Below are 24,139 nucleotides of genomic sequence, written 5' to 3'. Positions count from 1 at the left end.
GCATGTCATTTATTGTAAAGAAAGATACACAAACACTCTTTTAAAGGAATAGTTCATCCAAAAATCTGCCATGCCTTATAAAATCAGATCTTCATCAGGTTTGTAGAAATGTAGCATTGCATCAGTGTCTCATCAATGGATGCTCTGCAGTGAATGGGTGCCGTCAGAATGAGAGTCTGATAAAAACATCCCAATAATCCACAGCACTCCAGTCCATCAGTGAACATCTGGAGAAGACAAAACCTGAAACACATCCAGCATTAAGATGATTTTAACTCAAACACATAGAGTCTATAATCCATAATAACACTTCCTCCAGTGACAAAGTGTTCTGGTCTGAATCAGGAGAGAAATCTGCACAGATCAAGCAGCGTTTAAACAGATCTAAACAAATCTGTGAGAGACAACAGCAGATGCACGTCTTCACTGGAGGAAGTGTTATTATGGATTATAGACTCTATGTATTTGATGATGTTTTTATCAGCTGTTTTGAGACTCATTCTGACGGCACCCATTCACTGCAGAGCATCCATTGATGAGACACTGATGCAATGCTACTTTTCTCCAAACCTGACTAAGAAACAAACTCATCCAGATCTTGGATGGCCGGAGGTTGAGATTTTTTTTCAACACGATTCCTTTAAGACAAACATTTGGCAAAATTAAGTTTGTCTAGTTTGGAGTTTTGTGGTGTGAAAAAAAAAAAAACAACAACAACAACAAAAAAAGATCCGTCAGCATTTGAGTTGCACAGATACAAGACACTTGCTTCAATATTTTATCCGGTGAAGGCTTAACGTGGCTTAAAAGTCCAAATACTTCAGGCATCTGTGCTTATACAGTCTATACAAAATCCATTAGGAGTCCATGAGGAAGTTCCTTCAAAAAAACTCATACATTCAACCCAGGTGAGTTGACCAAAACGTCTCAGGTGGATGAGATCCCCTGAAGGGGAGCGTGTGTTCACCCTTCAGTAAAGACGCATGAGATCCGGCTCGGGCTTCTCTCCACGCTACAGATGTGAAGGTAATTGTCCTCCTGCACCGAAGGCCCCTGCTCTCCCAAAAACTCTTCAGGTCCAGTTTGGCAGTCGAACACTGCTGTCACAAACACACAGAACCATTAGCATGCTAGTTTCTGCAACACACACCAGGCTGATTTATAGTATCTGTCAGTGTTTTTACCAGCGATGCCTGACAGAGTCGTGTGCAGCAGGTCCAGCTCTGACTGAGACGCGTCTGAGGAGCCCAGATTGTCCTCAAACATGGGCATCTGCATCATGGAACAAGGAGTAATGTGTTTGGCAGCCTGCGGTGTGTTACCGTATGAGAACACGGTTTGTGCATCAGCAGAGAAACCTGATGGATGTTCATGCACACAAAAAAATACCATTATGCCTTTTGATTATACACAACATTACAAATCTAACCGCTGTAATCCGACTTCTGCGTTCTTCATTTAAGAATCCAGGCTTGAGAATGAGGTTATCGTATCTGTCAGGGAGAACTTTATACAATTTGTATGATGAGATTAAGACGTGGATCTATTTTTGACTTCGCCCGACAGACTGCCATCTGTTGCTGTAAGAGTGGAATGAGCAGATTGTGAATCATTCAGCGCTGACCGGTTCCTTCTCCGCTTACAGTCACGTCTTAAATATGCATTTTGCATCTGTTTACTGCATATGTGGCGTGTATGTAAATGTCCTTGTGTTTAGTGTTGCTAGGGTGGTGTTATCTGGTTGCTAGGACGGCTGCTAGGTTATCTTTTGCTGCACTAGTAATCTAAATAAAAATTAAAATCACAGCATGGCTTTGTGTGATTATCACACAACAATTTATATCGTTATTTTACATTTGTTATCTATAATTAAATCGGTCAGGAAAAGTTTACTTTCTGTCTTTTCTCTATAATATTTTATTTTATCGAAAAGAAAAGCAACAATATAAATCTAAATATATAGAATTGAGTTTTTTTCCAGGAAAATAAAATTGTATGTTGCTGGTTGTAAACCAGGTTGCTTTAAAAAGTTTGTAAAAATGCACTTAATTCAGAGATCAGTCAACAAAAGTTTGATGGTTTAACATTTGAAAATAAAGCAATTAAGGCATACATGAAAATGTGTATTGTTATTTTACAAATGTAATGTAAAATTAAGTTTAGTATTATTAATAATAATAATAATAAATTACAGTAAAAATAACAATAGCATTTTCCACTGTATTATTGTACATAGTAATATTTCATATTCAGTTTCTTAAAATGTATTTTATTTTTAATAATTATAATACTACTATTAATGCTCAAAATTATTAATTATTAATATTTTTTATATGACCATATTGATATACAATCACAAAATTCTGGCCTGTATATTTTCCCCCTTAAAAAATTATATGGTAATTTTACAATTGTGATGGAAAATTAATTTTAGTATTATTAATAATAATATTTTGTTTTTTAATTTTTACAGTAAAATATAATTGCATTTTTCACTGTATTAATGTACTGGTACAATAGTTATATTTCATATTTAGTTTCTAAATATTTGCTGTATTTTTATTTAATAATTATAATACTACTATTACTGCAAAAAATATTATTTATTATTAATCATTTTTTTATCACCATATTGATATACAATCACAAAATTCTGATCTGTATCTTTTTTTTTTTTTTTATTTATTTTTTTTTTTTATCTGCGTCGTTTTAATTTAGTTTTATCAGAAAAAAATCCAAAAAATATTCTTACCAAATCATGGAGCAAAAATAGGCCAAAATCAATTTCTCTATAGATCATTTGTATTTTTAAAATATTTTAATATTTAAGTACAATTAAATGTGGAAACGTAATTTGAGGGATTCCATGACATCATCACACTTTTGCATGAAATAGATCAGATAAAGACATAAAAAAGCAGGTCCGTACTGTCAGGGAGGGATGTCCTGAGATGACTGGGGTATCTGGAGAGTTTGTGAGTGTTGTGGTCCAGCATGTGATGAGATGACAGGAGCGCTGAAGGGCCCGGGGACACCTGATGTGACACAGGAACCCTAAGCCTGAGAAATGAGACGCTTTTACAATAATAAATCATTAATATTAAATCTAGACAGCGGTTCAATGCATTTTAAAGAAGTACAGTAGTTCAGTCAACATTTACTCATCCTTATATGTTGTTCCAGACTTTCTCCTATAATGAAAGTGTTTCATGTTACTGTGTTCAGAAGGCCTAACCTGATTTTACCAAGTGAGACATGTTCCTGGGACAACATCGTTGTTGACCCTGGAACAACATTGTGATTAACCAATCAGATTTGAAGAACCAGTTTATAGATTTTGTGAAGTTTATGCTTAAAATCAGTGTTTGGTGCTTGTACATCAGTGTCATTCATCTATCATTTCCTCTGATTTTAGGGATTACTCATGGTTAAGGTTAGGTTTAGGTGTAGGGATATGGTTAAGAATACATTTTTGGAGTAAAATGTTGTTCCAGGGTCAACAAAATATGTTGACCTAGGAACACATCGGACTTGGCAAAATCAGGACGTGCGTTCAGAAGACAAAAGTGTCATTATTCAGTTCAAATTTGTTCGCATCTGATCAGTGCAGATATTAATATTGAATATTAAGTATTTGAGAACCCCAACTAAGCTAGGAAGCAAGGAATCCTTACTCCATCAGATGACAGAAATAAAAAAATAAAAAAACGTTTTGATTTACGATACCTCAAGTCAGATTTGTGAAATTATACTAGCTCAGAAATAACTGATTGTATGGGTTAACAATGAGTAATTTAACCTTTAAAGTTCATGAAATCCATTTAAAAAAATTTATTTTATAATGTTTCCTGAGGTGCAGTTATAATCTCTGTATATATTTTATATATATACTTGTCATAATTTAGATATAAATGGTAAATTTCTATGCTGAATTTAGTATATGATTTGAAGGCTCTGTTGAAATGCCCACTGCTGCGATTGGGTAACATCTTTGCACATGAAATGAACTTTTACATGGGGAACTCTCTGGAAATTTTGACTGGTTTTACTACAACAGCCACCAAGATGAACTATTGATTCATTTGGAGCTTGAGTCTGTGCAGTAATGATTCATTTGGAGCTTGAGCTTGTGATGTAGTGATTCGTTTGGAGCCCAATTCTGCCCAGTAGTGATTCATTTGGACCTCGAGTCGGTGCAGTAATGATTCATTTGGAGCCAGAGTCTGCAGTGAGTGAAGTGATTCATTTGGAGCCCAATTCTGCCCAGTAGTGATTCATTTGGAGTCCGAGTCTGTGCAGTAATGATTCATTTGGAGCTTGAGCTTGTGATGTTGTGATTCATTTGGAGCCCAATTCTGCCCAGTAGTGATTCATTTGGACCTCAAGTCGGTGCAGTAGTGATTCATTTGGAGCCCGAGTCTGTGTAGTAATGATTCATTTGGAGCTTGAGCTTGTGATGTAGTGATTCATTTGGAGCACAATTCTGCCCAGTAGTGATTCATTTGGACCTCGAGTCGGTGCAGTAATGATTCATTTGTAGCATGAGTCTGCAGTGAGTGAAGTGATTCATTTGGAGCCCAATTCTGCCCAGTAGTGATTCATTTGGAGTCGGAGTCTGTGTAGTAATGATTCATTTGGAGCTTGAGCTTGTGATGTAGTGATTCATTTGGAGCCCAATTCTGCCCAGTAGTGATTCATTTGGAGTCGGAGTCTGTGTAGTAATGATTCATTTGGAGCTTGAGCTTGTGATGTAGTGATTCATTTGGAGCACAATTCTGCCCAGTAGTGATTCATTTGGAGCTTGGGTCTATGATGTAGTGATTCATTTGGTACCAGAGTCTGCAGTGAAGTGATTCATTTGGAGCCAGAGTCAGTGATTTAGTGATTCATTTGAATCTAGAGTCTATCATTTAGTGATTCATTTGGAGCCAGAGGCTGCAGTGATTAATTTGGAGCCCAATTCTGTCCAGTAGTGATTCATTTGGAGCTTGAGTCTGTGATTATAGTGATTTAAAAAAAAAAATGTTTGTGTCCAGCTTCCCATGAAACAACAGAATGAACGAACTCATAACTATGAGTTTAACATGAGTAACTTTGCCTGAATTGTATCTTTCAAGTTCAAGCATATTGGTTCACCATTTTCAGATGTTTGATTTAGTTTCCAGCGACATCAATGACACTCTTTCATTGCTCCAAAGCAGCATTGTGTTTATTCCTGGATGTAAAAAGTGCATCAGAACAGTGGCACAGCAACAGACGAACTGATTTTAACAGAGACTCTGGAGACTAAGGTACATTTCACAACTGATTAAGCACAAAGTGAGGTAATTACGCCGATCCCATTGCCTGGGTATTTCTCGCACTTTATGATTCTCTTATTGAATTCCTGCTGCTCTGTGGTCGGTGGCTATAGCATCGGGACCAATGAGGCAGAGCAGGTCTCGATCTCACGAGCCGATTGTCTTCCTTGGATCCCGTGGCGTATGGCGTGCCCACCGCCGGTGCGGGGACAATCACGAGCAGCGAGAAGCCATGCGCATCTGGTTCCAGAAAAGCAGAAAAGGTTCTTCTCTGTGCCTTTGAAGTGGAGGAATGTGCCTCCAAAAACATCAACCTCTTCCCAAACGCTCTTGCCACAGCAGACGTGTAAAACACACAAAAGCGCAGTGGAGCCTTTCACCAGAGAAAAGCCTGCTTTATTTGAATCAGATTATTGCAGCCATAAAGCCATGACAACCAGGAACGCATTTGTCGCAGATCAGAGAGAAAGAAAAGATGCTTTTGAATCGGTCACAGCGATTCAAACTCCAAATGAATGTCAACTAGACAATGATTCAGTTTGTGGCAACTTGCTCGATTGAGGTCCGACCAAAAACATAGTAATAGGGAAAAAAAAAAAACCATACTGCATTGAGCGGCCCAGCACGGATTATTAGACTCGATTCATCAAGCTTGAAAGACACTGCTGCATAGAAGTGATGCCAGCTTGGTGTCGAGGCTAACCTGTCTTTCAGCGCTCTGATCTTTGAGTGAATACAAATGTACCTTCATTTTCTCCGGTCATAGATGCATGAACGACCGTCTTTTCTCCTTTTTCACGTCTTTCAGACTTCGACTGAACTAGCTCACAATTTTGAGCCCAGCAGGACGTTACAGAGGAAAGATTCTGTGATTCTCAGGGCGACGAAACTCACACACACTCATTTGTTAGCGAAGGAATCGGATATGGTTATCGTTTCCTTCAATGTGAGCAGACCGTTAATCAATCAGGGAAATCCAGATCTCTGATATGTTTTTGTGAACATGTCACTTGACAAAGATGGCATGACCAGAGCTATTAAAGGGGTCATATGATGTGATTTCAAGTTTAATTTCTCTTTGGAGTGTTAAAAGCTGTTAGCCAATAGATAAAGACTGAAGTCTCAAACCCAAAGAGATTCTTCATAAATGTGAAAAAACACAGTACAAGTCATTGTAATCAGTAATTATGTCCCCATTAGATGCAAAATATGCCTCGTTTGTAATGGGTTTTATTGGTTTTGTCTCATCGCGCTGGGACACACATCACAGTACAGTGAGGGGCGTAACATTTCCCTAACTCGCTTGAGGCATTCAGCCAATCACAACACACTGCACAGCTGACCAATCAGAGCACACCTCGCTTTTCAGAACGATGAGCTTTGTAAAAATCAACATGTTTCCGAAGGCGGGGCTTAGAGGAGAAACAATAATGTACAGTATGTGGAAAATTATGTGTTTTCTGAACCTTTAAACCATGTAAACACATTTCATTACACCAAATGCACTAAATAATGTTCTTTTTAGAAACGTTCCTAATGTTCCTGATTAGGGGTGCTCCGATGCGTGATTTCACACAGAGCCGTTGTTAACTGAGAAGATGCGGCTCTGTGTAGTAACTGTGCTCTATGTGAAATCACGCACCTGATGGAAATTAACCGCTGATTAGAGAACCGGCTTTACTGACGAGATGCGCATTAACGATCGGATCGGAGCATTAATCATTAATGATCGGAGCACCCCTATTCCTGATTGTGACTGATTCATCAGAAAAAGCCATACAAAAATTTGTTACTTAAAATAAATTGTAACTAAAATTGAATATATATATATATTCAATTTTAGTTACAATTTATAAATAAATATATATATTTCTTATAAAAAAAACTAAAATTAGATTATCTAATAGCATATAGACAAAAAGCACTCATAAAAATAACAAAAACACAGAAAAAAAAAGTGAATCTTTTAAGTGGAAACAGAAAATCTCAAAATAAAATCTAATTCAATATATATTTGAAAAAAAAAAATTATATTAAAAATACAAATTAAAAATTATCCTAAAATAACACTGGTTTCATTCAAAAATGTAATACATTTAATGTAAGTCCGCATAGGAAAATTAATCAAGTCGGAAGTAGTGACAAAACATTTCTTTATCCATATTTTCATGTACATCCATATATAAAAAAAGAAAAATGTTGGGTGGGATCTCGCTCTATGAATTGACTTTTGATTGGATGTTGAGATAAGGGCGTGGTTCTCAGAGCTTGTGGGGGCGGAGCTTAAAATAAACTAAATTATTGGTCATACGTCAGCGGAAAGATGAGAACATTCTGATTTAATATTACGAGCTCTAAACATTTTTGCCATTCATTGAAACTGATCAAGTTTTACTACCTCGGCAGCTGCATGGGGGTCTGGAGGGTCTGTGGAGCGCCTGGGATCTGCATCACGTTCTGCAGGGTGTTTGTGTGGCTGGGCTGGTTTAGGGTCATCCCTACAATAGAAAAATAAATAACCAAAATATACTGAAAGTTTACACAGAATGCATTTTTTGCATTACACTGCACTGCTTTTGCAGTGTTTTTCTGTGTAAATATGCACTAGACGGATAAATATTTGCATCTTTTGTAGTTTTAAAATCACTGTTTTTTTAAATATGCAAATGAGACATTATCTGTTTTAAATATTTACTATTTTGCATACATTTCCAGAAGAGATTACACTGTTGTTCTGACTCACATATAAGCATCAGTAATGTTTCATACCAGTGTAGAGATCCTCAATGGGTGACTGGCACTTGGTCTCAATCAGGTCCAGTGGTGGGAGGCTGTGCTGCAGCGGCTGAACGGTCAAACACTCGCTGAGTCCGTCCTGACTCAGATCTGTGCTGCGTCTCAACTACATCACATCAAACACATCCAATCAACATCACACGCTTTCACCACTTAAAGCCTTTATATATAATGCATTATAGAAGTAGCTTTAATGCATTAATTATACCTTTATAATGCATTGTATGACCTCATGAATCATTCTAAGCACAGTTATAATATAATATTGTCTATTGTTCATTACACCGTTTAGTGCAATGCATTAAAATGCATGAAAAAAACGTCAAATATTATAATGCATTTTATATTTGGTTACAATTATTTATGAATGCATTATTATAAAGCAATATACATAAATGCTTTAAGTGTTACCAGTTTGGACTGTATAAAGTACATTGCAAAAATGAAATTATTAGAATAAGAAAATATTTTTTTTACTGTTTCTACCTAAAAATCCCTTATTTAATTGTTACTTGCTCTTTCCATATAATTATTTGTGAAATTTAAAACCGTAACTTCTGAGTGAAAATTTTTCTATTTTATTTACTGTAGAAGTTACTGAATTCTATGCTAAAACGAAGTGCAAATGCCTATTTTCAGCTTAAAAACATACACTGATAAACCATTCACAATAACTCTGAAAAAGAAAAAGCTGTCCAATATGATTTCATGTTGATTAAAGACTGCATTTACTTTCCTAACGAGTTTAAAGCAAGATAATGGCACGGATAATCGGCTCTTAATCTTTTGCTTAATTGAGTGGAATATACTGTAATTAATCATGAGCATATGGTTTGATACCACAGCTTAAAATATCTCCGCGTTTGGAGCTCTCGACCTGCGTGATTATATTTAGCGTGTCTAATAATACAGTATATTCTGAGTAATTCACAATAATCATAGATGAGAATGATTGGACAGATGGTGTATAAGCGCAGGGTATTTTTTCTCTACCTGAGGAATCTGTATCTATGGTGACGTGACCTTTATTTGGTTCCTCAGTGTTAATTTAACGGCTCCGACACAAGTTACAAGTGTAGAGACTTGGTTATCAACACCCCTCTTTTACACATTCAGTGTCACAAACACACAACTCTGTGTTCGTTCTCTAAGAGACAATGCTTGTGGTGTGCAATCCTGTTCTGAGTGGATAGATTTTCAAACCTTTATGCTTTTATGTATTTATTTTTTATCTGTGGAACACAAAATAATCTTTTTTTAAAGTCTTTATGTACAAAGAAGTCTTCTCACTCATGCTGCTTTTATTTGATTGGTTTATTACAGTAAAAATAGTGAAATATTATTCTAATGTAAAACAGCTGTTTTCTGTGTGAATCTGTGTTAAAGTGTAATTTATTTCTGTGATGCTCCGCTGTATTTTCAGCATCATTCCTCCAGTCTTCAGTGTCACATGATCTTCAGAAATCAGAATAATATGATGATTTACTGCTCAAGAAACATTTCTGATTATTATCAATGTTGAACACAGTTGATATTTTTGTGGAAACTGTGATGCATTTTATTTTTCAGGATTCACAGATTAACAGAAAGTTCAAACTGCATTTATTTGAAATAGAAATATTTTATAACATTAAAAATGCCTTTACTGGCACTTTTGATCAATGTAATGCATCCTTGATGAATAAAGTATTATTTTCCCCATATTGTTTTTTTTTTTTTTTTTTACTTATCACAACATATGGTTGTGTATTACGGTTTTCAACATTGATAAAAATCAAAAATGTTTCTTGAGCATCATATTATTCTGATTTCTGAAGATCATGTGACACTGAAGACTGGAGGAATGATGCTGAAAATACAGCGGAGCATCACAGAAATAAATTACACTTTAATATGCATTCACATAGAAATCAGCTGTTTTACACTAGAATAATATTTCACCATTTTTACTGTATTTCTGATCAAATAAAAGCAGCCTTGGTGAGCGGAAGAAAAATTATCTTAGATATTCCAAACAATTGGCCGGGCGAATTATTTCTGTGGTGCATGAAAAAATAGATCATCATCAGAGTTTGGAATAAGAACTATAAGTGTTTGGGTGATTCTCGTACCTTCTTCCGGGCTTGTTGCTCCTTTAAGGAGTGTGACTTGACGTGTTTGCGCAGCGAGCTGGGGTCTGTGTAGCGTTTGGCGCAGCCCTGGATCTGACAGGCGTAGGGTTTCTGCAGAGACACAGTCTGTTAGTGACACGTCTCTGTGCGGACACACTCCGCTTCATGAGGTTCTCCGGCTCCACTCACCGTGTCGACGTGTGTTCGCTGGTGTTTGGCTCGATCGCTGGAGTTGCTGAAGGCCTTCTGACACCCGGGGTGTTGACACACGTAGGGTTTCTCGCCCGTGTGGCTCCTCAGATGGATTTTCAGGTTCTCCAAGCGGGAAAACGCCTTCGGACAGCCCTCAAACTTGAGTTAAAGTCAAGAATACAAGGAAAAACAGCTTAGATGTGTCACATTCTGGACTACATGACACCGATCGACCAGGAGGGGTCAGTGTTTTTCTGCACAACTGACCAGTTTACGTCTCATTCACAAGCTCTCATTACTGTGCGCTGATTGGAAATGAACTGGGCCAATGCAGAACTCACTCAAATTTGGCTTCCAGTCGTGTGCCATTTCACGCTCCCTCGGTTTATTCTGTGCAGTCTTCATTAGAGTAAACCAACACTATTCTCTGTGCAACTATTGTTATTAAATAAGATAATGTAGGCGACATGTTTTCATCCGTTCTCCTGGATGATGAGGATCTCAGACACTCTTAACGAGGCTTCACACTTACTCCGTTTTCAGGAATGTGTCTAAAGGTGTATAATATTTAAATCCATTAATAATTAAAACCATCATCACAGGGGAGAAGATATCAGGAAACCATAAGCTGTTGCACTGTATGGCCAATTTAATGACAATATATATATCATCAAATGATCAGATAAATCATAAATACATGTAATTTTGATGTGATGTTACAGTTTTGTTGTGCAATAAACATATTTTGCCATTATGCATTATGTAAATATTGCAACATCAAAGGCTCGACTGTTCTCCTTAATTAAATGACATCACAAGGATTACAGTGGCCTCATCTTGGAAGAATGTGAGATTCCTGATCTTTGTCCTTTCTAATGTCCTGACAGGAATGCCAGTGATCATGGTCACGGATACCAGAACCCACTGAGCTGTGAACAAACATCCTGACCTCATTTATGATCCAGAAATATGCTTTGGGAATAAATGATTACCAACTGAAATCATCTGAAAGCAACTTCAGCAATAGCAGGGATTCCTGTGCTCTGAGCTCATCTTACAGAAGAGGAAGCTGCTGAAGTCGAAGGGTGTTTCTGTCAGCATGTCTTGTTACTTTATAATCAAAGGGTTATTTTAGTAGATATTAACAGCAGTACTGTATGAAGAAGGTGTTATTAGAGTCACAACGCTTGTGTTGAGATTCAATCTAAAGGCTAAGCTGAAGAGGGTTTGTTTTGTGAGAACAGGGAGATCTGTAGTTTTTGGTTCTGCTGGTGCGTCTTTAATGGACAGGGATTGTGTTCTCCTGCTCTTTTCTTTGCGTTGGCAGAGGTGATGTCTGCTTGTAAATCTCAGCCGAGGTATTCTGCTTCACTCGGGCGTCTGGATGTGTTTAGTACTCGAGGTTTGTGCCTCATTACGTGCTGTTTGTTTAGCTGTTCGTTAGTGTCTGGGATCGGGATTAATCAGGATTGTTTCTAAAAGCAGCGGGAGAAAGACACGGCCATTATGCAGTTTGTTCACATCGCAGATCGTCATCTTAACAAAATCCTGCCGGTTCCCAACTTATGAATACTGATCACAAACAGACATGAGTGATAGCAGCAGCTAACAATTAATAATTAGCGGAGTGTTAATCAGGTTAGTTTGAACAACTTGGAAACAGACTTCAGTGTCCTGCAGTGTTTGTGATAGATGGATGGATGGATGGATAGGCAGATAGATAGATGGATGGACGGATGAATGGATAGATGGAAGGACGGACGGATGGATGGATGGATGGAAAGACGAATGGATAGGCAGATAGATAGATGGAAGGATAGACAAATAGATGGATGGATGGATGGATAGACTGATGAATGGATAGATGGATAGATAGATGGATGGAATGACTGACGGATGGATGGATGGATGGAGAAACAAATGGATTGAAAGACGAATGGATGGATGGATGAAAGGATGGATAGGCAGATAGATGGATGGATGGATGGATGGACGGATAGATAGATAAATGCATGAATGGATAGACATATGGATGGATGGAAGGATAGATGAAAGGATAGACGGATAGATAGATAAATAGATGGATGGATAGACAGATGGATGATAGAAGGATAGACAGATAAATGGATGAATGGATAGACATATAGATGGATGGATGGATGGATGGAAGGATAGACGGATGGATGGATAGACAGATAGATAGATAAATGGATGGATAGACAGATAGATGGATGGATGGATGAATAGATGGATGGATGGATGGATAGACAGATGTATGGATGGATGAATAGATGGATGGATGGATGGATGGATAGACAGATAGATAGATAAATAAATGGATGGATGGATAGACAGATAGATGGATGGATGGATGAATAGATGGATGGATGGATGGATAGGCGGATGGATGGATGGATGGATAGACAGATAGATGAATGGATAGACGGATAGATAGATAAATGGATTTATTTATTTTTATTTATTTATTTAAAGAAACAAGGACAGCGTACAATAAACATTAACCTCAAAGGGAGAGATGCATAGTACCAGGTTTTAGCTCAAGAGCTAATTTTCACCCGTAGTCCCTGGATGGATAGACAGATAGATAGATAGATAGATAGATAGATGGATGGATGGATGGATGGATAGATAGATAGATAGATAGATAGATGGATGGATGGATGGATGAATTCAGAGCTTGTTTCTTCTCTTGTCTGTCTCTTGTTCCTACAGACAGAAGATGACTGATCTGGGAGCGTTCATCTGAAGTCCCTGAGCTCCCTGACTATACTCATTAAAGTCAGAAGTATAACGACAGCTTCTCTAATTACCAGTGAATCATTAAGAAGCTAAACAACACCTAAACCATCCCAGCTGTCCTCACAAACACCAGCCACAGAAAAGAGCCGATCAATAAGCATTCAGATCAGGCCTGCTGGGAAAACAGACATCCAGCCATGTGCAGCCGTGTCTGTGCACTCCAGGACCTTTCACATGGACTTTATTTAATAAACCTCAGAGTCCTGCCGGCTGCTCAGAGAGACGGAGCCCTGAATAGATGGCAACAGGCTCCAATGTGCCGCTCAAAGTCACAAGCGGCCCCTGACAGGCCGTGGCAGCACGCCATGCACCGTCGCTGAACGAGAGCGAGTGCCAGCAGTCGAGAGAACGTTCCTCCGCATGCCAGAGCTTTACTAGCACCCAGACAACTACAACTCTTCAGTATCATTTATTTACGGTAAGGAAACGCCAGACATTAATGTGGGTTCGTTATATCAATTATTGCGTTCGCTCATACAATAAGGCAGAACGGAAGGCCTTTGTTCTTATAAAGTGAAAGGTCAATCAAAGTCATGAAGTTAACAAAGGAAACTGGAAGTTGCTGTACTTGACGGGTGTTTGAAGCTCTATTGTTTGAGATCCCGTCAGTTAAAGGGTTAAAAGCTCTGATCCCATTTCGCCTGAACAAAGAGTGTTTTCTGAAGAGACACAGTGGTTTCCCTCCTTACAACTGTTGAAAACCGCCAGTATTCTTGGCAGATCTGATCGGTTTTGGGATCAATACAGCATGCACTAATCAGATTAGCACAAACACTGCCCGAGGCATCAGCCACGGTGTCATTATAATACACTATTCTAGATAGATATATGGATGGATGTAGTGGCTGAGCATGCTGGGACTGGTCTGTGATTGTTCAGGACATCAGATCTGTGTCATTATGCTGCAGTGACTCACGGATCTGTTTACCCTCGACTCCATTCATCTGGTGCTCACAGACGCTGAAGACTGATTGTGTGTGTGTGATTCAGTCCACAGACAACAAGCAACTGCGCTTTACGCAGGAAAGCTTCTTTGTCTTTTCTTACGCTCACTGGAAAACCATCCGACTGCTCCCGGCTCCAAGGCAACAGCAAAGGCTTTGGTAATGAGTAAGTGTGCGGAGCTAAAGTTTGACCACAGGTATGTGTGTGTTATTAATGACTGACGGACTCAACCCCAGACGAGAAGTGTCTCCATGAGAAACACGCTCTGCTAGAGACGCTGTTCATAGATCGTGATCTGATCAGAACCCTAACACTGAAAACACACCATTCACAATCACTGAGTACATTCCGAGCTGAACTATCCCTTTAAATATATCCCCCCTTTTTTTACGGTGCATTCAAGCAGCACTTTTTTTCCAGGAAATCTGGTTTCTAAATAAAGCCTCCAGGACCGAATGCATCACACCACACGTCTCTGCCAGATCTTAAATGCAAGTCTTTTGTCCCTATTTAATAACAGCATAATCGCACAACTCCCATGTCAACTATAAAGGATAATCACTAATTAGTTGATGAATTTTAGAGTTAAAAGAGATATAATACAGCCTCTACACAACAGCACAATAAAGCACACAACTATACTGATTAAATAGCAGGGATTTCGTTTTGTGTTGATGTCTTAATGTGTTATTAGCTAAGCTTAAACCTAAACAGCAAGACATAGAGGGCTATTTCTCCACTAGAGATGCTGTCAATGGCAGACAGAAGAAAACTAGTGATTTGCTGAAGCACTGCTGTGTTGTAATGTATGCAGCCTTCTCTCTGTGATCAGATCCTCTGTGCTAATACAGCGTTTCAGAAAGTGCTTGTTTGTGCAGGTCTCTTAATTACTTTAAATAAAGAAAGCTCCTTAATGGTTCTCTAACGATATTAAAAGTTCAATTTAGAAACATAAAGTAGCTTTTTATTCTAATGTGGTTGTGTTGGAAACAGATGTGAAGAGAGTGTTGGCTGATGTATATCTGTGTCTGCACATTAAGATACTAGAAGAAACTTCATTGCTTACTGGAACGTAAAAAACAAAAGGATTCTCAGATGTTTACACACCCACACACACACACACACACACACAGTCTCACACACACACACACAGTCTCACACTCACACACCCACACACACACACACACACACACACACACAGTCTCACACACACACACACACACACACACAGTCTCACACACACACACACAGTCTCACACTCACACACCCACACACACACACACACACAGTCTCAAACTCACACACACACACACAGTCTCACACACATACATGCACACACACACAGACAAACACAATCTCACACACACACACACACACACAGTCTCTCACACACACACATACCATACACACACAGACACACACACACTAAACATACACACACACACACACAAACAGTCACACACACACAAACACACAGTCACACACACACACACACACACAAAAACACCGTCTGACACACACACACACACACACACACACACACACAGACAAACAGTCTCACACACACACAAACACACAGTCTCACACACACACACACACACACAAAAACACACAGTCTGACACACACACACACACACACACACACATATATATATATATATATATATATATATATATATATATATATAGTCTTTAATTTAATTTAGGTACTATTTCTATTAGTAGTATTAATTGGTATTAATTTCTATTAATATTCTGAATATTTTGTTCCATTTTTATTATAAAGTTTTAGTAATTAAACTCCCTTTACTAATTAATATTCTGGGTTTTTTCAGCATCTAAATAGTTTTTATTCATTTTTATTTCCGCTTTAGTTATTTTAGTAGTTCAAATTAAATTTAAATGGGAAATGTTGTATTTGCAACTAGTTGATATAAAAAAACTAATTGTATTCCAGTTAATGTTAATTTTATTTCCAGTTATGTTTCCAGTAAAATTACCTATACATTACACAAAAAAGATTTGTGTGTGCATTTATATGTATATGTGTGTGTGTGTGTGTGTGTGTAGGCATAAATATATACCGTAGTTTTCTATCCATATTTTGAATTAGTTTTATATGTATCTTCTGTTTTTATTTTAAAGTCTTCGTAACTTTGTGTTTTTGTCATTTTCAGTTAGCTTTGTTTTTTAAAATCTCAGTTATTTTTTGTTATTATAGTACTTTAATTTAAACTAAAATAACAATATATTTGATTGTATCCCAGATAACGTTTATTTGATTTCCAGTTACGAACATGTTATATTACTTATAAATGACCGATATTTATTTGTCATTAAAATGTTTATGTGTGTATATTTTATTATTATAGAATGTATTTATTTTTTTAGTCTGTGCTTGCATATTTAAATTCAATCGACTTTAAATCTCAAGCCAATCTCACCGAGCAGTTGTTGGGTTTCTCCCCGGAGTGGACCCTCATGTGTATGAGGAGCTTGTAGCGTGCGTTGAAGGGCTTGTGTTTGCGAGGACACCCGGCCCAGAAGCAGGTGAAGTCCTCGCCCTTGCGCTGGTCGACGTGGATCTTCTCGATGTGTTTGACCAGCTCCTCTCGCTGGGTGTAAACCGCGCCGCAGTCCATCCAGCAGCAGCAGTGTCCTCCGCTGACGTCCTCGTCCTCGTCCTCCTCCAGCATCGGGCACAGAGTCGACGGAAGGACCCTGAGGTTGTTTGAAGACGCCGCTGGGATCTGAATGTGGGCGTTGTAGGGCGGAGGAGGACCTCGAGGAGGGCTGGGCGTCCTGATAACGGCAGACAACTCAAACTGAAGCTGTATTGAAGGAGTTTGCATCTCCTGTTGGTGCTCCACTGCTAGATTGGTGAATTGGTCTTCTAGCGGCTGGACAGTTGGGGTCTGAATTGACTTGTTGGGATTGGGATGAGGGATGCAGCTGCCTCTGATGCCCAGAAGGTGTCCGCAAACATCCGTCTGCAGAGGTGAAGGAGTGGGACGCGAGGCCGGCGACGTGCGGGAGCCGATGATGTACGCCACTAACGATGTGGGAGAGGTTCTGATGATGGAGTTGAGGTCGAGGCCGATGCCGTCCGAGAGCGGAGACAAGGACAGCGCTCGCTTCTTGCACCGGTTGCTGTCCTCCTTGAAGAGATAATGCGGGAGAGACGTGGGGTTGGAGACGGACTCGGATCCGGGAATGAGATGCGGATCGGCTGCTTCTGAAGACTGAATCCCGAGAGGAGGAAGAACGCGGTAAGCGTAGGGCCAGTCCAGTTTACTGCTGCGGATCGACTGGGTCTCTGCGAGGCTGAGGGTCGTCGAGGCCAAAGACTCTCTGGACAGCAAAGACCTGCGAGAGATCACACCACAATTACCAAAAAGTATCCTCAAGTTATGTTCAACACAGACTTGGGGAATCTGAAGCGAGCCCGTCGTTGCATTAGTGTATGATTTTATCAAAGGATATCCCAGTCACTCTTTTCTTTTACTTTTAAATAGACCTGGAGCCATCACTTTTCAAAATCAAGATACGTAAACAATATTCCCAAGTGTATGTACGATGAAAAACACACACTTTAGCTCTTATACCATTAAACAGAAATATACATCGTTTTGTAAAACGTTCAGGTGTCTATGTTTCTTTGTCGTGTTTATAAAGTTACTTAATGTTTTCGAAAACATTTCTTACAGCATTCTGCTACCTTTATTTGTACCCAAAATGTTATTTTTTAATATTGTTGAGTGTTTTACAAAAACATTTATAAGTATTAAGTATAATGTTTAACACAAAACCAGTCGTAAGGGTCAATTTCTCAAAATATTGATTTGTACATCATCTGGAAGCTGAATAAATGATCTCTCCAGTGATGTGTGGTTTGTTAGGATCAAACGATATTTGTCTGAGATGCAACTATTTGAAAATCTGGAATCTGAGGGAGCGAAAAAAAATCTAAATATTGAGAAAATCATCTTTAAAGTTGTTCAAATGAATTCTTAGCAATGCATATTACTAGTTTTGATATATTTACGGGAGGACATTTAGAAAATATCTTTATGGAACATGATCTTTACTTAATATCCTAATGATTTTTGGCATAAAAGAGAAATCTATAATTTATAAATCTATAATAAAGTGCTTTTGTGCTGCAGGGACACATGTGGTTCCTTTGGACTTTAACAGCCTGAGGCCAATGCATGCTTTTGTTTTACCCAAAAATGGCATCACTGCTAAAAAGAGCTTTTATTTGTAAGTGTGTGAGGATGTTTACCTGGCGTCGGCGAAGGGAACCGTGAGTGAGTGATGTGGGCCGTTCTGGACCGAAGTCTGTGGAGAAACCGGACCCAGACTCTGGACCAACATTGCGTTGCTCATCACCTGCAGGTTTGAACCGCCACACGACCCAAACACTCTTCTGTTCGTCCCCAAAGACAAGTAACCTGAGAAAGACACGTTTATATCAGATCGAATAATGATGATTGACTTCCCCTGCATTATATAAAGTCTCCTGTAAGAGCTGCGCTAAATCAAAATTTCAAGTTTGTGAAAAGAACTACGTTTTGAAGTCTTGCACTAATGCCGAAGTTCAGACTGCCAGAGAAGCTATCCATTAAAGATTGGCAGTAAAAGACTCAAAACCAGTCTCCAGCAGAGAACTAATAATCAAGCTGTGTTTCCAGTAGATCAGAGACCGTTCTGCCTTGGAGACATACTTATTTTCCTTCCTTGTACGGCATAACAGGACTATGATTGGTCATATCCTGATTTCTCTGCCTTTATTGTTTTCCATAGTGTTGGTAACTTCACGAGAACTTCTTATGTTTGCATATGACTCATTAAGATTGAACTAAGATATTTTAATTCGGATTATTTGCAAGGCGCAAACAACAATTCAAAGCTTAATAATAATAACAACAGGCTTTTCATTTTTACAGACTATTAAATATTGTTGTTGTAAATTGTGCCGATTAAGCAAGCTTTACTTCCTATACCTCATGCATGAACTGACTCGCTGGGACAGAAGCTTTACAGCACATGCATGCGTTATACACAAACATATACTTGTAATGCATAAAAAGCTGGCTAAAATGTGACCTTGGAGCACAAAAGCAGTCTGAAGTCTCTGGGGTATATTTGTAGAAATAGTCAACAATACATGGTATGGGTCAAAATTATACTTTTTTTTTTTATAGGATATTAAGTACAGATCATGTTCAGTTCACATTTCCTACCATAAATATATCAACTCTTAATTTCTGATTAGTAATATGCATTGCTAAGAACTACATTTGAACAACTTTAAAGATGATTTTCTCAATATTTAGATTTTTTTACTCCCTCAGATTCCAGATTTTCAAATATCGTCCTCCTAATAAACCATACATCAACTTTCAGCTTTCAGATGTATACATCTCAATTTAAATAAATGACACTTAAGACTGGTTTTGTGCTCTAGGGTCACATATATAGTTGAGGTTTTGCTAAAATGGCTATAAAGACTTAATCTCAGAAGCATCAATAATACCGGGTTATAAATCACAAATCAATCAGTAATTTCCAGATATTATCTAGTTCCCGTATATTAACATTTAATGAAAACTAAACACATTTTTTCCGCATTTTTGGCTGGACTACCAGAGCTTTTGTCCTCTAATGTCATATTTTTTGGTCTCTATCAAACAGAAACACATGAATGGTCATGGAATTCTTATAACAAACCCGTAAAGCCAAGGAAGTGTTTCTGCTCTGTTAAGTTCTAATGAGTTTCTCTCTCTGCTTTGGTTCCATGGCTCGTTTGGGTACAAGCTTTCTGCTCGGTTAATCATCAGAAATATGAGAGCCAGGGTTTGGGGACAAGACATGGACGGAGCTGCTGGACGCGGGTGCGCGTGCAGTGCAATGTGTTTTTGGTCACAAGACAAGATGATGTCCAGAGAACTGAATGTATGTCTGGTCAAACAAAACAGAAAACAACAAGTTCTAAAGTTGATTTTGAAATGTTTTGATTAGAACGTTATTTAAAGGTTACAAAAATGTTTCTCACAACATTCTACTAACGTTTCCACCACGAATATAACATTTGAATGTTAATTCACGTTAAAATCTCCATGATATTACTTAAATGTTACAAAAACATTTCTTACAACATCCTACTAACTTTTTCACTCAAAATATAACGTGAATGTTTATTTTTTAATATTCTAAGAACGTTAGAAGTTTAACCCAAAACATGATGCTTCGAAACAATCTGCATAAAATATGTTACATTGTATGAGCAGCATTTGAAAATGCATTTTTTTCTTCAAAATTAATTTTTAGCTATTAATTGGATGGTGATGGTTGAAAATAGGAAAGTCAGGGTAAAGGATTTCATGGGTCTGATTTGACTTGGTTTGTTCATGTAAGGCCTGATTAAGTGCAATGCAAATCCTCGCTTTGTCCTGACAGTCAGAGACGAAATGAAGGCTGGAAGTGCTGTTTAAACAGCAGGGGGATGTTCAATAGTCCCTTATCCCATTCAAAGCATCGTGTCTCGTGATCTGGCTCACTGAGCTGAGCATTATGGGTAGAGAGGAGCTCAGACATGGCTTATTGCTTTTTAATTTTATGAACAGCAGCTGCTCTTTCAAGCCACTGAAAATGGCTTGTAGCAAACTCTGTGCATTTAAATCTGAGATTTTTATTCTTGTTTACCTTTCGTACCATTGTCTGGGCAACTGGGTCGAGCTGACTGTTTGGAAGAGGATGCTGGGAGTGAAAGGGGCGGAGCTTGATGTTGTGAGGAGTGCGGAAAGCCCAGCTTCTTATTGGTCAGCACCTGTCGGCGGAGGCTCAGTGTGGGGAGAAGGGCCGGGTTTCCGGATGTGGAGTCGGGATGGAGCGATGGAGAACAGGAGTGACCCGTCTGGACCCTCAGGTGAGGAGCCTGAGCCGGACCGGACGGAGAAACCATCAGCTTGCAGCCTTTCCCGTTCATGTCCGTCACTGGTCGACACAGAACATGTGCGAGCTACCTGATGAACATAAAGAGCAGTCAGATTTCACATTAGATTGGAAAACGTTTTGTCTGAAAATGTGAACTACATCTAAACAATCCACTTTTTTTCTACATTAGGTTACATAAGTAAATCTTAAGGATCAGATGTGGTAGGAATAGCTGTAATGCAGTACAACTGTACCACAGAAGGTGTAAAGTTTCTAAAAGTGCAATGGTGTTACCCGATAGCATCTCTGTATAACCATAACAATAAAGTTTGTCTCTCGTTCATATTTTTAATGATAGATTTAATGTTAAATGTGGGACAAATATAATATATTACAGCATATTTAAAGATGTCATAATATTATATATGAAATCGCTGCAGCAGTGACGTCACTGGAATATAATAAACAGCATCAAAAGATATTGTAAAGGTGAGGTTTTCAGATTGATATTTTTAATGTTAGACTTATTGTTAACTGGGACACATACAGTATATTACATTATACTTAAATATGTCGTCGTAATGTTAATAAAATAAACCGCTTTAGACAAAGTCTGCCGTGGTGACGTCACATGGACACTTTTTTATTATATATTCTCAGAATAATATTTTTAATGTTAATAGTGAGACAAATACAGTAGGCCTATATTATACTATTTAATCTTTATGTTCTTTATGAAATAGGCAAGCGGTTTAAAAAAATAGTAGTAAAAATGAGATATTTTCAGAATTATATTTGTAAATGTTAGTGGTGAGACAAACAGTATATTTGATGATTTCATAGTGATTCGGTTTGCAGTAAATGTTGCGCTTAATAGCCTATTCTTACATTATTGATATTATAAATTAATCGGAGTCTCTTTTCACACGCGCATATATTAAAGTTCATCTATCTCATCTCATGTTTCCGACATTCACTGAAGAATCGCGTCGGTTTAACGTGACTAATGCCGCTCAGTGTCGGTAAACTCACCTGTTAAAGTCATTAGATAAAGCACTTCAGACGAACTTCTGCCGCCGTGACGTCATCGGGGTCGCGTTCTGTGCCTCATCGCGGGTGAGTTTGAGCGGAGTTAGTCGGGTTTAAAGCGTGTTTGTGTTCGTGCTGAGTGAATGTGAGCTGCTGCTGCTGTTGTGTGTGGGTTTGTGATGGTTGTCAGGGGCGGGTAGATCAGCCTCAGTTTGCCCTTTTGCCCGAGAAACCTCCAGCATGTGAATGTTTGGCAGCATTACATCATGACACGCTTTTTAAACACCATATTTGGTTTCATTTGAGATCCACATACGCTTATTTAATATATTTAATAATTAAACCGGTGTTATTGTAACTTGTTTCATAACTTTTGGGAATATTTGCATGGTGGAATTTAATATGCATGCAATGCAGTGTACATAGACTGAAAAAATAGGTGTACGATTTACTTTCACTTAGAATTGGTTACAAAGAATTAATAATAATTCCAAAGACTTTAAACAGGAAATATTAAAATGGAAGTTAAGACAACATTATTAAATAATAGTATGTAAACACTGCAAAAAATGGTGTGTGATTTACTTTGAAACTAGAAACATGGACAATTGTTTGTAAAGAAGCGGCAAGTAACAAACCGAATTAAAAATAGAAAGTAAAAAATGACAAAATAACTTAGGATTAAATTAAATAAAAACAGAAATTATAAAATAAAACAAAATTACTAAAAAGTCATCTAAAATTAAGATTAAAAATAGTTAAGTCAAAAATATGAATAAATACTATAGTAAACAAAAACATGTAGGATTTACTTTGAAAAAACTTTCACTCTGAAATAACTGGTAAATTTCACAAATAATTACAAAGAAACAAATAACACTGAATTGAATCAAAAGTTGAAATAAAAAAAGAAATATAAAAAAAATCTTGTAAAAATGACAAAAGCTTAACAATTAGTAAAACTTTAAAAGAAAAGCTGTCAAGATATTAATAAATAATATAGACGTTAAAAAATGGTGCAGAATTTATTTTAAAACCATTTATTTTGTAAGAAATTGCTTGTAAAAAAACACAAATAATTACAAAGAAACAGCAAATGCTTCATTAATTCCAACAATTTACTGTAATAAGAAAGCACATCAAAATGAAGTAGAAGTTCATGCACAAACAATGATACAGTGGCCTTCCAGTGTGTGTTTTCTCAAGCTTTTATTTCTGGTCAGATCTAGTTTCAGTCCAGACAGTGAGTCCTGCTGCTCCAGGACTGATATTGATATATTACTCCAGGATTGATCTGTGATGCTCGTCTGTGTGTGTATTAAATGCTGTCCTCTAGTGGTAACTGCAGGGCAGAAATCAGAAGCAGTTCCTGTCTGAACAGACCAGAGCTTCTGCTTTAGTGATGCACTGCGTTCATTGTGTTATAAACTATAACTGTTCCTAAAATTACTGGTCTACAGTAAAAAATGAAAAAATCAAAAAATGATTCTGAAAACTATCAATGGCATTTGAAAGCATTGCATTATAATGATGGAGAAATAATGCTATGTTTAGTAATATTTTATTAAATATGCCAGAATATATTCTGATTCTGATGAAATATTTATTTTTGTTTATGTTTATTTGTACTAAAATGTGTTCTGGCATCTGAAAGCATGGGATTTGATGGAAATGTTGGTGTTTTTTGTCTCCAGCAGAGGGCAGTAGAAGAACAGACACACACTGTCTCAAACAGGTCCTGTAGGTGAAACTACAGTGTGATTACTTCATTCTGGCCAGAGAAACAGCAGCGTGGGGTTATTGTTCAGCTCTTAAACCAAACTGAGGTTTGTCAGAATCAATTTCCATGCTTCTCTTTATTATTCAAACACAGCAGCCATTTCTAAAACGGCAGAAAAAAACCTGAAAAATGATCCCGAACCTTTAAGCAGAGACAGAAACTTTTCCATTAAGCAGTGAAATAAAAATCTATTTCCAGGGGCATATTAACCATTATAGAGGCAACTA

The 24,139-nt window shown here is 37.8% G+C and overlaps 1 protein-coding gene across 3 annotated transcripts; it reads right to left on the bottom strand.

The window, feature by feature from the left end:
* Positions 1–511: 511 nt before the first annotated feature.
* LOC113054762 (zinc finger protein GLIS3-like) lies at positions 512–22,341 on the bottom strand. 3 transcript variants are annotated; one of them, XM_026220541.1, is made up of 11 exons: positions 22,136–22,341; positions 20,873–21,192; positions 18,450–18,618; positions 16,609–17,530; positions 10,397–10,558; positions 10,208–10,318; positions 8,070–8,202; positions 7,699–7,798; positions 2,930–3,060; positions 1,185–1,358; positions 512–1,100 (listed from the first exon to the last, which is right to left on the bottom strand). In XM_026220541.1, the coding sequence occupies exons 2-11, from the start codon at positions 21,153–21,155 to the stop codon at positions 964–966; spliced, it is 2,322 nt and encodes a 773-aa protein (XP_026076326.1). In that variant the 5' UTR covers positions 21,156–21,192; positions 22,136–22,341; the 3' UTR covers positions 512–963. The 3 variants fall into 3 exon arrangements, with proteins under 3 accessions (XP_026076326.1, XP_026076327.1, XP_026076328.1); XM_026220542.1 differs by having other exon boundaries at positions 512–1,097; XM_026220543.1 differs by having other exon boundaries at positions 20,882–21,192.
* Between the last annotated feature and the right edge of the window lie 1,798 nt (positions 22,342–24,139).

Source organism: Carassius auratus, chromosome 35, assembly GCF_003368295.1.
Source record: "Carassius auratus strain Wakin chromosome 35, ASM336829v1, whole genome shotgun sequence".
In the NCBI taxonomy this organism is placed as follows: domain Eukaryota; kingdom Metazoa; phylum Chordata; class Actinopteri; order Cypriniformes; family Cyprinidae; genus Carassius; species Carassius auratus.
Note: the sequence above shows the minus strand (reverse complement) of the source record. Positions and strands in the feature narration are given on the sequence as shown.